The 14,226-nt window shown below is 47.5% G+C and overlaps 2 protein-coding genes across 5 annotated transcripts in view; one reads left to right on the forward strand and one right to left on the reverse strand.

The window, feature by feature from the left end:
• The window catches only part of LOC137324332 (uncharacterized), a 54,058-nt gene that overhangs the window by 36,539 nt on the left and 3,293 nt on the right, over positions 1–14,226 (reverse strand). For both annotated transcript variants that reach the window (XM_067988490.1, XM_067988491.1), the window contains exon 2: positions 446–802. In XM_067988490.1, coding sequence (XP_067844591.1) covers positions 446–802 — 357 coding nt within the window. The remainder of the gene's footprint in view (positions 1–445; positions 803–14,226) is intronic.
• LOC137324334 (uncharacterized) overlaps positions 9,307–14,226 on the forward strand; it is a 53,874-nt gene continuing 48,954 nt past the window's right edge. For all 3 annotated transcript variants that reach the window (XM_067988493.1, XM_067988492.1, XM_067988494.1), the window contains exon 1: positions 9,307–9,389. The gene's annotated coding sequence lies outside the window, so the exon portion shown is untranslated. The remainder of the gene's footprint in view (positions 9,390–14,226) is intronic.

Genomic DNA, 14,226 nt, shown 5'->3' on the forward strand with positions numbered 1-14,226 from the left:
TGAAAGCCGATTGAGCATTCTTTAATTACATTAGCAAGCTTAAGGTGATTTATAGCAGCTTGGAAAGTGTCAAGAGATCATTTGTTTGCATTGATGAATGCAGATTTGGTCACTAATGGATGTATTGTTTTATATCTATATTGATTTATATCCCAGTTAACGTCCTGGTTTAGAGGGTCTCTGCTATTCCTATTATGCAGCACTTTTCCTTCAACTCGTATTTTACCATTGAATTCTGTGTGAGATTTTATGCTACTCTACGCTCATCTGTTCAAATAAAAACAAACTGAGTTTGGTCCAGATTTTTCCTTCCAATATTTGGTTAAAACTTCTACTCAGTGTTGTTACTGTAAAAGAAACAGTTTCGATAACATTTATTTAAAGGAGATGATTTTTATAGTAACATTATTAGATATAAAACCAATATAATGTTGAAAGTACTTACTGGTTACATTCAGCCGGGTTCCAGTTCCAAAGATTTTCCCCCAAATACCACAGATATAGTCAGCAGTGTCACTGAGCCGCACGTCAGTGATGGTCAGAATGTAGGCGTTACTGGCAACATCTCTGGCAAGCTGAAATCGCTCAGGGATGCTCCTGGATCGGTAAACTTTGCCATTTACATAAAGACTCATTAATATATTCTGTTCATTAACCGGTGGGTGGTACCAGTGTACATCAGATTTATCCACACTGTCAGCCACATTGCCGCTCTCCATGACACACCGTGACTGCACCGTTTGACCCTCTGACACCTTCACAACCTCTGGAGACTGGATAAGAACCAGATTTGCCTTTAGGCCTGTGAATAGTAAACAATTGGAGATCAGAACAGATGAGGAACCACAAGATATAATAATAACCTGTAACCAAAACTATTATAAAATCTCCTGTATGTTTGTGAATGGATATTGCGTATTATCATTTCTTAGTTGTTTTAAACATATCCTGAGCTTAGCTCTTTCACACTGCACTGACCAACAACCCCACAGTATAAATAGTCCAGCCCAAAAGCACACACACTGCAACTGAACTCATAACTCCTGCTCTGGATATGTTTTTTATTGCCAGTAATGATGGAGGTCGGTATTAAAAGCAGCAGAAAATCAGGAGAAAAGCTGCTAGTTTTAGTGATATTTCGCGATACCCAGCACAAGATTCTGATGAAGATTCAGATAAAGAAGGCTCATCCTTCCAGAATTACAATCCTACCATTGTCCCATTGCAGCATCCAGCTATTTTTAAACCTGACCAGTGGTCTGGCCTCGCGTGGTGACCTATTCCAGCTGTAGATTAACATCTTCAAAGAAATATTTCCTGGTATCTGTCCTAACCTTGGGACTTTCCAATCCTGACCCTGTGCCCTCCTGCCCTGGCTCTATCTCAAATTATTGTTGTGGGTTTGCTTTATCTTCCTCCTCAGCACAGAGTGTGGTTGTCTCCTATTTTCACTTTCAGTATATGTGGCACCTTGCATTTATTCGTACTGAACTCTCCAATCATCATTAATCAGCCCAGGTGTGAATCCTGTTGAGCCCTCCTTATAAGATCTTGGCTGCATCCTCTGAATCCACAGTCCTCCCCCACAAAGTTGCGTAGCCGTTCAGAACTCGACCCTTTCCCACCGTCTCCGCAATTAAGCTGCAGGATTCTGCAGGCGCATGAGGCGGTCGCCTAAAGTAGGCCTTGTGAACTAATGCAATTTCGGGGTCCTGTCGGTATTTTACCCGATGGTATTTTACCCGGGGTCTGAGAAGGGGCAGCCGCTGTGGTTCTCCTGCCTGGCTGTAGGTCAGCATCTGGTGGGAGGGACGGGGAGACCCTCCAAGGTAAGTCAAAAAGTCTCAAGTGTGGGGCCAGGAGAGCTCCTCCTGGGCCCCACAAGGAAAGTCACGACCTCCCGTGCCCCAGACACTGCTCGCCCCCCCCACTTCCTTCCCGCGAGACCCTCCTGAAACCCCCCCCCCCCCCCCCGCTTATCTGGAAGCCAACAGGCGGCCAAGCCCTACAGGATCCTCACCTGCCGGCAGCTGCTCAGAGCCCTCTTCCCACCCGGGAGTGGATCGGCAGTATTTAAATCAGGTCCAGGAGCGTGCCCCCGAAATCCACCCCGGCTTAAAATTGACCCCATAGACTGACCTGTAAACGGTGGGGATCAGGAAACGGTTAAAGGGCAGAAGTGATACGTACAGAAGACAAAAGGAGGCATAATGGGAGAAATCAAAGAAAGAAAAGACATAGACGAGACACAGAGAGTGTGAGAGGAATGGGAAGCATGAAACACTGGCCTTGCTGTTTAGCCTGTGGTCTCATCTGATTTTTAATTTGCATTCCTAAAACCTGACAGATACAATAAATAATGGGAGCAGGTTCAGCAGGAGACCAGCTCATTCTCAATACAATAAATGTGGTATGGAAAGTGAAAATCCTTCCATGCAGAGGAATGCCCAACAGTGACTACCTTAAGTAGGTACCATTGGCTCATTCTATTTCCCCCAAAATTGGCATCTAACGTACTTCCATAGGAAGAGCTATTTCAAATCTTCACTATTGGCAATTTATCTTTCAAAGTTCCATTATATGTGTATCCTCTGCCCTCCTTTGTTCCACATTGGCAGCCATTTGACCAATTTACATTGAGTTTCCGAATCAGGAACATCCTCCTCCAATCCAGTTGTCTCAATTCTTTCCTCATCTCTTTGAGTTTAACCATTGTAAAGTTATAAACCTGGCTTCTGGTCTTTGGTATAATTGGGTCTCAGATAGAATCATAGGCCCCAATATTAGCCACAGGGGGGTGCGGGGGAGATGAAATATCGGCCGATAAACAAAGGCTGGGGACGTGGAGGTCCTGCTGATCTTAACGGCGGGGGCCTCATTAACATATTGTAGGGCCACCTCCCGCCCTGCAGCTGGATAAATGGAGGCTGGTGATTGGGGGGGGGGGGACTGGCGATCGGGAGGGCGGGGGGGGAGACTGGTGATCGGAAGGGCGGGGGGGGGGGGGTGCGGGGAGACTGGCGATCGGGAGGGAGGGGGGGGGGAGACTGGTGATCGGGAGGGGGGGGGGGGGGGGAGACTGGCGATCGGAAGGGCGGGGGGGGGGTGCGGGGAGACTGGCGATCGGGAGGGGGGGGGGGGGGGGGAGACTGGTGATCGGGAGGGAGGGGGGGGGGGAGACTGGCGATCGGAAGGGCGGGGGGGGGGGTGCGGGGAGACTGGCGATCGGGAGGGAGGGGGGGGGAGACTGGCGATCGGAAGGGCGGGGGGGGGGGGGGGTGCGGGGAGACTGGCGATCGGGAGGGCGGGGGGGGGGTGCGGGGAGACTGGCGATCGGGAGGGAGGGGGGGGGGGGAGACTGGTGATCGGGAGGGAGGGGGGGGGGGTGCGGGGAGACTGGCGATCGGGAGGGAGGGGGGGGGGAGACTGGCGATCGGAAGGGCGGGGGGGGGGTGCGGGGAGACTGGCGATCGGGAGGGAGGGGGGGGGAGACTGGCGATCGAGAGGGACGGGGGGGGAGACTGGCGATTGGAAGGGCGGGGGGGGGAGACTGGTGATCGGGGGGGGTGGGAGACTGGCGATCGGGAGGGGGGGGGTGGGGGGAGACTGGTGATCGGGAGGGGGGGGGGTGGGAGACTGGCGATCGGGAGGGGGGGGGTGGGCGATCGGGAGGGGGGGGGGTGGGAGACTGGCGATCGGGAGGGGGGGGGTGGGAGACTGGCGATCGGGAGGGGGGGGTGGGCGATCGGGATGCTTTGGGGTGGGTGGGGGCGAAGGCATCCTTCAGTGGCCTGGGGGTGCACTCCTACTCCACCTGGCCCGCCAGGAGTGCTGAAAGAGCCACTTACCTCGGGGAACCGGCAGCTCCCACCACAGATCAGCTGCCGGGAATCCCACGGCTCAGGTCTCCCCTCGGGGAGGAAAGCCTGGGGGAGGGGAGGCCCAATGTTCTGTTTCTGGCTCCTGGTCTTAGACACTTCTGACTCTCAGATCATGTGAAACGTTTTCATTCTGCGGTTGCTGTCCTCAGGGTGCTGTGATTTCTATTTCCTGGGTCATTTATAAACACCAGATCAAGAAGAGCATTGCCTCTTGTGGCTTCCTTGACACATTGAGTTAAGAAGCATCATGTATTACATCTACCAACTCTGACTCTAAACCACATGGGTTTTCACAATTTATATTTAGCTGATTGAAGTCCCGTCATCCATTAAAATGATATCTTTGCTTACACCCCCCTTCCTATTTATTCAAACAGCAAATGGCCTGCATCCTTATCTTGAACAGCAAACCCATAGTGTTAGCTTGGACTTTTTAGCATTAGAGATTCCTACCCAGAGTAGTTCATTTTGTAGCTTTCTACCTCCCACAAATAAACTTCTATTACCCCCCAGGTCCCTGTCGGGCTGGAACCACTTTCTTTCTCGTCCACTCTTTTTTCTAAAGGCTCTGCACCAGTGAATGTTTCATTCACTCCCATCCTCAGGGAAAGAATTTTTATCCCTTGCCAGAGTAAGCTGCTAAATGAAAGATTCACATCAGATTTTCTCCTTCTGTGCACATGCCCAAACCATGCACCTGTTGAAACCACCTGAACTTCACACAATCACCCAAACTTCACACATTTAACGTGTGTACAATTACCCAAATTTAGTACGTGTGCAAAACTCCACGCACGCACGCACAGGGTGACTTTCCGGGGTATTCTGGGACTGCGGAGGAGTGCTAGAGTCTGAGTAAAGCCAGTGATTTTAGTGAGTTAACTCTGACACGGATAGGAAATGCTGACTGTGGGTGGGACACACTGAGAATTTGCATTTATGAAAGAGACAGAGCAGTTGAAAGCGGACGTGGGTCAATAGAACTCTCTGTTTCTCTTATACAAAACTTCAAAATTTCAGAAACTCTTTCTTAAATTGAAAAAAAGACAGAAACTCCAACATGATAAAAAATACTCAATCAATTTCACACAAGCAAACACACCTTACAGAGAACCCCCCAATGACAGGCACTGTAAAATTGTACAAGGAACATATGGTTAAAACTTAGCTGCTCTGTATTTTCAGCAAAAATGGGCAGATTGGGTTTCCCAATGGTTGAGCAGAAAGTAGCTAAACCAGAGTGATCTGGAAGATTGCACGTTTGATCTCTGGTCCTGGATCAGGTGACGACTCCCAGAATTAGCTGATCTCAGTCAGGGTTGTAAAGTCATGTAGCTGTCCTCAGCATTCTGAGTTAGGTGAAAATTAGCAAGGCTCCCACTCCTTATCGTCCTGTAGTAACTTTATTAGAAATAAAACTGTGTTGCTATTGGCGAAGACCATTCCTTAATTCCTCCCACGGTCTAATTCCGCCAACACTTGTCGTCAAAGCTCACGCATTGACTAATTGCCATTTGGCTAAAACCCAACAGTGGAACTGTACCTCAGCAAGGAGGCAATGCCTTCAAGAAAGGAGGAGGGTTGGGGAGAAAACGTGAAGGAAAAATAAGAGAGAAATTGGTGTCTCTAAAATGCTTAACTCCGTAAATGTCACAAATAGAAAAACATTAAAAAAAGATGTTTAGAACTGCTTTAAACAGGGGTTTGCATTGCAGAGGTGATACTTTTTTTTATTTGTTCACGGGATGTGGGCATCGCTGGCAAGGCCAGCGTTTATTGGCCATCCCTAATTGCCCTTGAGAAGGTGGTGGTGAGCCGCTTTCTTGAACCGCTGCAGTCCGTGTGGTGAAGGTTCTCCCACAGTGCTGTTAGGAAGGGAGTTCCAGGATTTTGACCCAGCGACAATGAAGGAACGGTGATATATTTCCAAGTCGGGATGGTGTGTGACTTGGAGGGGAACATGCAGGTGGTGTTGTTCCCATGTGCCTGCTGCCCTTGTCCTTCTAGGTGGTAGAGGTCACGGGTTTGGGAGGTGCTGTCGAAGAAGCCTTGGCGAGTTGCTGCAGTGCTTCCTGTGGATGGTACACACTGCAGCCACAGTGCGCCGGTGGTGAAGGGAGTGAGTGTTTAGGGTGGTGGATGGGGTGCCAATCAAGCGGGCTGCTTTGTCCTGGATTGTGTCGAGCTTCTTGAATGTTGTTGGAGCTGCACTCATCCAGGCAAGTGGAGAGTATTCCATCACACTCCTGACTTGTAGATGGTGCAAAGGCTTTGGAGAGTCAGGAGATGAGTCACTCGCCGCCGAATACCCAGCCTCTGACCTGCTCTCGTAACCACAGTATTTATATGGCTGGTCCAGTTAAGTTTCTGGTCAATGTTGACCCCCCAGGATGTTGATGGTGGGGGATTCAGCGATAGTAAAGCCGTTGAATGTCAAGGGGAGGTGGTTGGACTCTCTCTTGTTGGAGATGGGCATTGCCTGGCACTTTTCTGGTGAGTGTTACTTGCCATTTATGAGCCCAAGCCTGGATGTTGTCCAGGTCTTGCTGCATGCAGGCTCGGACTGCTTCATTATTTGAGGGGTTGTGAATGGAACTGAACACTGTGCAGTCATCAGCGAACATCCCCATTTCTGACCTTATGATGGAGGGAAGGTCATTGATGAAGCAGCTGAAGATGGTTGGGCCGAGGACATTGCCCTGAGGAACTCCTGCAGCAATGCCCTGGGGCTGAGATGATTGGCCTCCAACAACCACTACCATCTTCCTTTGTGCTAGCTATGACTCCAGCCACTGGAGAGTTTTCCCCCTGATTCCCATTGACTTCAATTTTACTAGGGCTCCTTGGTGCCACACTCGGTCAAATGCTGCCTTGATGTCAAGGGCAGTCACTCTCACCTCACCTCTGGAATTCAGCTCTTTTGTCCATGTTTGGACCAAGGCTGTAATGAGGTCTGGAGCCGAGTGGTCCTGGCAGAACCCAAACTGAGCATCGGTGAGCAGGTTATTGGTGAGTAAGTGCCACTTGATAACACTGTCGACAACACCTTCCATCACTTTGCTGATGATTGAGAGTAGACTGATGGGGCGGTAATTGGCCGGATTGGATTTGTCCTGCTTTTTGTGGACAGGGCATACCTGGGCAATTTTCCACATTGTCGGGTAGATGCCAGTGTTGTAGCTGTAATGGAACAGCTTGGCTAGAGGCGCGGCTAGTTCTGGAGCACAAGACTTCAGCACTACAGCCGGGATGTTGTCGGGGCCCATAGCCTTTGCTGTATCCAGTGCACTCAGCCGTTTCTTGATATTTCTTGGTGTTAGAGAATTCCTAATATGTCCATTAACTGGGTGTTAACTCCTGGGAGAGTTACTAACTGACATCTATTAGTGAGTAGTGTAAAACTGTAGAATCTGCGTCTCCCGCCCTCCCACTCTCAAATGATGACTTGCCGGTTACAATCTGAGCTGTAAAAACAAAGCAGAATTTGAGTGCCAGCAATGTGGTTTATTTATGCTAAACTGTAAGGATGTCTTTGCTTCTGTTGTTCAACTTCCTCTTATTAATGAATTGCTTAATAATTATGTTGGACGGCAATTGCTGAAAGTATCGTTATTTCAAAACAGGTCAGGGAAATATGGATTGTGAAAGAAAAGTTTCTCTCTTCAGGCAACTGAGGCTATGAGGAGAGTTTGAACAGACTGAGATTGTTTTCTTTGGAGGAACTTGAGGGAAATAATGGAGTAGAAATTGGTCATCGTTCTGCCTGTTATCCAGGCAGAAAACAGGAACAAAAGTGACCAATTTTGCAGGGCTCTGCACCTCGCCCCGAGAATGCCTGAAAAGTGGCCATTGGCCTCGGAAGATTTTCAGGCATCCGAGGCAGTCACCTAAAACAGGTGTTAGGCGCCTTGCATACGCTAATGACAGGTTCAGTTTCCTCATATAAGCGTAAAGCCCCTTATTTGCATATGCAAAGGAACGAAGGCCGGTTTCAGGCGGGAGCACTGCATGACGATTTTTTGGCCTCGTAATGATTGTGCGTCTCCTGCCCGCCATATTGGGACCTGAGATGGCCGTTTAGCACCCGGAAAACCGGTGCTGCTTGGCTGAATTTCTAGGCCCATGTCTTTTCCTAAAAAATTTATTGGAATAAGTAAGTCCTGGGGTATGGTTTGAGTTCCCCTGAAGTTACAACATAGGCCAATGAGACCCAAGGTAGTGGGCTCAAGGCCGAACAACTGCTAACAAGGAAACTGGGAGATGGGAGAGGCCCAAAATCTCAATTGGGTGATTGTAAATGGGTTAGGTGGGTAGGTGTGACTGCTCACTTCAGACTAAACCACGAGAGGAAATCAAACCAAGCAGGTAGTGAATTTAAAATTCTCATTCTTGTGTTCAAGTCCCTCCATGCCCTCGCCCCTCCCTATCTCTGTAACCTCCTCCAGCCCTACACCACTCCCCATCTCTGTAACCTCCTCCAGCCCTACACCCCTCCCTATCTCTGTAACCTCCTCCAGCCCTACAACCCTCCCTATCTCTGTAACCTCCTCCAGCCCTACACCCCTCCCTATCTCTGTAACCTCCTCCAGCCCTACACCCCTCCCTATCTCTGTAACCTCCTCCAGCCCCTCGCCCCTCCCTATCTCTGCAACCTCCTCCAGCCCTACACCCCTCCCTATCTTTGTAACCTCCTCCAGCCCTACACCCCTCCCTATCTCTGTAACCTCCTCCAGCCCGACACCCCTCCCTATCTCTGTAACCTCCTCCAGCCCTACAACCCTCCCTATCTCTGTAACCTCCTCCAGCCCTACACCCCTCCCTATCTTTGTAACCTCCTCCAGCCCTACACCCCTCCCTATCTCTGTAACCTCCTCCAGCCCTCGCCCCTCCCTATCTCTGTAACCTCCTCCAGCCCTACACCCCTCTGAGAGCTCTGGCCTCTTGTGCATCCCCCATTTCATTCGGCCCTCCATTGGCGGCCGTGCCTTCAGCTGCCCAGGCCCTAAGCTCTGGAATTCCCTCCCTGAACCTCTCCGCCTCTCTTTCCTCCTTCAAGACACTCCCCAAAACCTCCCTCTTTGACCAACCTGTCTTAACATCTCCTTATGTGGCAAATTTTGTCTGATAACATTCCTGTGAAGCGCCTTACGATGTTTTACTATGTTAAAGGCGCTATGTAAATGCAAGTAGTTATTGTTGTTGAATGAGTTGGGTTGCAGCCCAAAATTGGAATTGGGCAGCCACAAACAGGTTAACAAATGCAAGGAATCTTACAACACCAGGTTATAGTCCAACTGTTTTAACAGGTTTTAACAAACAGGTTAGGCAAATAGAGAGGTGGAGCTAGCTTCTCCAAGTATTGGCTGACCTGATTAAACACAGACATTAGGCAAGGAGAACAAGCAAACCCAAAATTCTGGTTATAAAACAAGTGGAGTAGTGAGCATTAGAGAGTAAATGGAGCAGTGGGAACATCAACAAATCAATCAGGGGAACACCAACAAATCAGTAAGTTAATGAAACAGTGAGCGCTGAATGAAAATTAATGAAGCAGCAGATTGATGGATTAATGGAGCAACATTAGTGAATTAATAAATTCATACGGAATGGGCAGACCAGCAAATCAATAAATGAAGGGAGAACTAATATCCCTTCTTACCTTTGCTGCCATTGCTTCCTGCCCCTGAAGCTGTTAACTGACTGTCACTGGTTTCACCAGTGATTTACTTTTCAAAGCACTATGAGCGATTGTGTATTTTCTGACTGTAAAGGTAAGTTAAAAACACTAAAGGATGTTTCAGCTAAGAGGCTTTTAGTTTGCTAAGGCACTTAAAGGGATAATATATATTTGTATAGCATAATTAGTTTAAGTTCTTCTAAAGATTCCTGAAGTTTAAAATTCATTGGTGACTGAGGCTCGCCCCATTTCACCACCGAATAGTGGAACCTGCAACTACATCACAACAGGCAACTTTTTACACTGGAGAATTCCCATTGTGAATCTTCACATTTGTCAACATTCAGGTGTTACCAAAAATCCTGACAAGAAGCAGCTGGACAGGAAGTGCGTACATATTCAGTATTATTAAGAATAAACTAGTCAATCTCCCTTGGCGTTGCACACAGGGAGTCAAGACCAAATGCAGTCTTCAGGTGAAGTGGTGTTGGAGGCCAAGGCGACAATTAACATAGAAACATAGAAAATAGGAGCAAGAGTAGGCCATTCGGCCCTTCGGGCCTGCTCCGCCATTCAAAATGATCATGGCTGATCGTCTAACTCAGTACCCTGTTCCCACTTTTTCCCCATATCCCTTCATCCCCTTTGCATTAAGAAATATATCTATCTCCTTCTTGAATACATCTAATGACTTGGCCTCCACTGCCCTCTGTGGTAGAGAATTCCACAGGTTCACCACCCTCTGAGTGAAGAAATTTCTCCTCATCTCGGTTCTAAATGGCATACCCCATATCCTGAGACTGTGACCCCTGGTTCTGGACTCCCCAGCCATCGGGAACATCCTCCCTGCATCTAGTCTGTCTAGTCCTGTTAGAATTTTATATGTTTCGATAAGATCACCTCTCATTCTTCTAAACTCTAGTGAATATAGGCCCAGTCGACCCAATCTCTCCTCATATGTCAGTCCTGCCATCCCAGGAATCAGTCTGGTAAACCTTCGTTGCACTCCCTCCATGACAAGGACATCCTTCCTCAGATAAGGAGACCAAAACTGCACACAGTACTCCAGATGTGGTCTCACCAAGGCCCTGTATAACTGCAGTAAGACATCCCTGCTCCTGTACTCAAATCCTCTTGCAATGAAGGCCAACATACCATTTGCCTTCCTAACTGCTTGCTGCACCTGAATGCTTGCTTTCAGCGACTGATGTACAAGGACACCCAGGTCTCGTTGCACCTCCCCTTTTACCAATCTATCACCATTCAGATAATAATCTACCTTTCTGTTTTTACAACCAAAGTGGATAACCTCACATTTATCCACGTTATACTGCATCTGCCATGTTCTTGCCCACTCACCCAACTTGCCTAAATCACATTGGAGCCTCTTTGCATCCTCCTCACAGCTCACATTCAACCCCAGCTTTGTGTCGTCTGCAAACTTGGAAATGTTACATTTAGTTCCCTCATCCAAATCATTGATATATATTGTGAATAGCTGGGGCCCAAGCACTGATCCCTGCGGTACCCCACTAGTCACTGCCTGCCACCCGGAAAAAGACCCGTTTATTCCTACTCTCTGTTTCCTGTCTGTCAACCAATTCTCAATCCATGCCAGTATATTCCCCCCAATCCCATGTGCTTTAATTTTGCACACTAACCTCTTGTGTGGGACCTTATGAAAAGCCTTCTGAAAATCCAAATACACCACATCCGCTGGTTCTCCCCTATCTATTCTACTAGTTACATCCTCAAAAACTCCAGTAGATTTGTTAAGCATGATTTCCCTTTCATAAACCCATGCTGACTTTGTCCAATCCCGTTAATGCCCTCCAAGTGATCTGTTATCATATCTTGGGGTTGTATTCTCTCGAGTTTCGAAGGCTAAGGGGTGATCTGTTCAAAGTTTATAAGATATTAAGGGGAATGGATAGGGTGGATAGAGAAAAACTATTTCCGCTGGTTGGGGATTCTCGGAGTAGGGGGCACAGTCTAAAAATTAGAGCCTGATCTTTCAAGAGCGAGATTAGAAAACATTTCTACACACAAAGGGTGGTAGAAGTTTGGAACTCTCTTCCGCAAACAGCAATTGGTACTAGCTCAATTGCTAAATTTAAATCTGAGATAGATAGCTTTTTAGCAACCAAAGGTATTAAGGGATATGGGCCAAAGGCAGGTATATGGAGTTAGATCACAGATCAGCCATGATCTTATCAAATGGCAGTGCAGGCACGAGGGGCTGAATGGCCTACTCCTGTACCTATGTTCCTATCTTTTATAATAGACTCTAGCATTTTCCCCACTACTGATGTTAGGCTAACTGGTCTGTAATTCCCTGTTTTTTCTCTCCCTCCTTTTTTAAATAGTGGGGTTACATTTGCCACCCTCCAATCTGTTGGAACTGTTCCAGAGACGATAGAATTTTGGAAGATGATCACCAATGCATCCATTATTTGCAGGGCCAATTCCTTTAGTACTCTGGGATGTGGATTATCAGGCCCTGGGGATTTGTCAGTCTTTAGTCCCATTAATTTCCCTAGCACTTTTTTTTACTGATACTGGTTTCTTTCAGTTCCTCCCTCTCACTAGACCCTTGGTTCCCTAACATTTCCGGGAGGTTATTTGTGTCCTCCTTTGTGAAGACAGAACCAAAGTATGTGTTTAATTGTTCTGCCATTTCTTTGTTCCCCATTATAATTTCCCCCATTTCTGACTGTAAGGGACCTACAATTGTCTTCACTAATCTTTTTCTCTTGACATATTTATAGAAGCTTTTACAGTCAGTTTTTATGTTCCCTGCTAGTTTACTCTCATACTCTATTTTTCCCCTCTTAATCAATCTCTTTGTCCTCCTTTGCTGAATTCTGAACTGCTCCCAATCCTCAGGCTTGCCGCTTTTTCTGGCAATTTTATATGTCTCCTCTTTGGATCTAATACTATCCCTAATTTCTTTTGTAAGCCACGATTGAGCCACCTTTCCTGTTTTATTTTTGCGCCAGACAGGAATGAATAATTGTTGTAATTCCTGCACACGTTCTTTAAATATTAGCCATTGCCTATCCACCATCATCCCTTTTAGTAAAGTTCCCCAATCTATCATAGTCAACTCACACCTCATACTTTCGTAATTTCCTTTATTTAGATTCAGGACCCTAGTTTCGGATTCAAGTACTTCGCTCTCCATCTTAATGAGGAATTCTATCATGTTATGGTCGCTCTTCCCTAAGGGATCCCGCACAACAAGATTGTTAATTAATCCTTTCTCATTGCACAATACCCAGTCTAGGATCGCCTGTTCTCTAGTTGGTTCCTCAACGTATTGGTCTAGAAAACCATCATGTACACACTCCAGGAATTCTCCCCCACAGTATTATTGCTAATTTGGTTTGACCAATCTATATGTAGATTAAAGTCACCCATGATTATAGTTGTACCCTTCTTGCATGCGTCTCTAATTTCCTGTTTAATGCCCTCCCCTACATCTTCACTACCGTTTGGGGGCCTATATACAACCCCCACCAACATTTTCTGCCGCTTGGTGTTTCTTAGCTCCACCCATACAGATTCCCCATCGTGATTTTCCGAGCCAATATCCTTCCTCACTGTTGCATTGATTTCCTCCTTTACTAACAACGCTACCCCACCTCCTTTCCCTTTTTGCCTGTCCTTCCTAAATATTGAATATCCCTGGATGTTCAGTTCCCATCCTTGGTCACCCTGCAGCCATGTCTCTGTAATCGCAACTATATCATAACCTTTAATATCTATCTGCGCTGTTAATTCATCTAGCTTATTGCAAATGCTCTGTGCATTAAGACACAATGCCTTTAGACTTGTCTTTTTAAGATTGCTATTCATCTTAGCTTCATTTTGCACGATGGCCCTATTTGTTTTTCGCCCTTGTTTTCTCTGCCTTCCACTGTTGCTTCTTCCCTTTCAGTCTTTTGTTTCTATCCTTGTTTCCCCCTCCTCTGTCTCCCTGCTCAGGTTCCCATCCCCCTGCCATTCTAGTTTAAACCTTCCCCAACAGCACTAGCAAGCACCCCCGCGATGACATCAATCCCGGTCCTGCTCGGGTGTAACCCGTCCCGCTTGTACAGGTCCCACCTTCCCCAGAACCGGTCCTAATGTCCCAGGAATCTAAATCCCTCCCTCCTACACCATCCCTGCAGCCACGCATTCATCCTGTCTATTCTCCTGTTCCTATACTCACTCGCACGTGGCACTGGTAGTAATCCTGAGGTCACTACCTTTGAGGTCCTGCTTTTTAATTTATCTCCTAACTCCTTAAATTCACCTTGCAGGACCTCATCCCTTTTTTTGCATATGTGGTTGGTACCAATCTGGACCACGACTACTGGATGTTCACCCTCTCCCTCCAGAATGCCCCGCAGCCGCTCCGTGACATCCTTGACCCTAGCACCAGGGAGGCAACATACCATCCTGGAGTCATGTTTGCTGCCGCAAAAACGCCTGTCTGTTCCCCTTACAATTGAATCCCCTATCACTATAGCCCTGCCACTGTTATTCCTCCCCCTCCTGTGCAGCAGAGCCACCCGTGGTGCCACGAACTTGGCTCTTGCTGCTTTCCCCTGATAAGCCATCTCCCCCAACAGTATCCAAAGCCAGAGTGCGCAGGCTCTGGTACTTTAGTCTCTGTTATAAAGT

Source organism: Heptranchias perlo, chromosome 8 (genome assembly GCF_035084215.1).
Source record: "Heptranchias perlo isolate sHepPer1 chromosome 8, sHepPer1.hap1, whole genome shotgun sequence".
In the NCBI taxonomy this organism is placed as follows: domain Eukaryota; kingdom Metazoa; phylum Chordata; class Chondrichthyes; order Hexanchiformes; family Hexanchidae; genus Heptranchias; species Heptranchias perlo.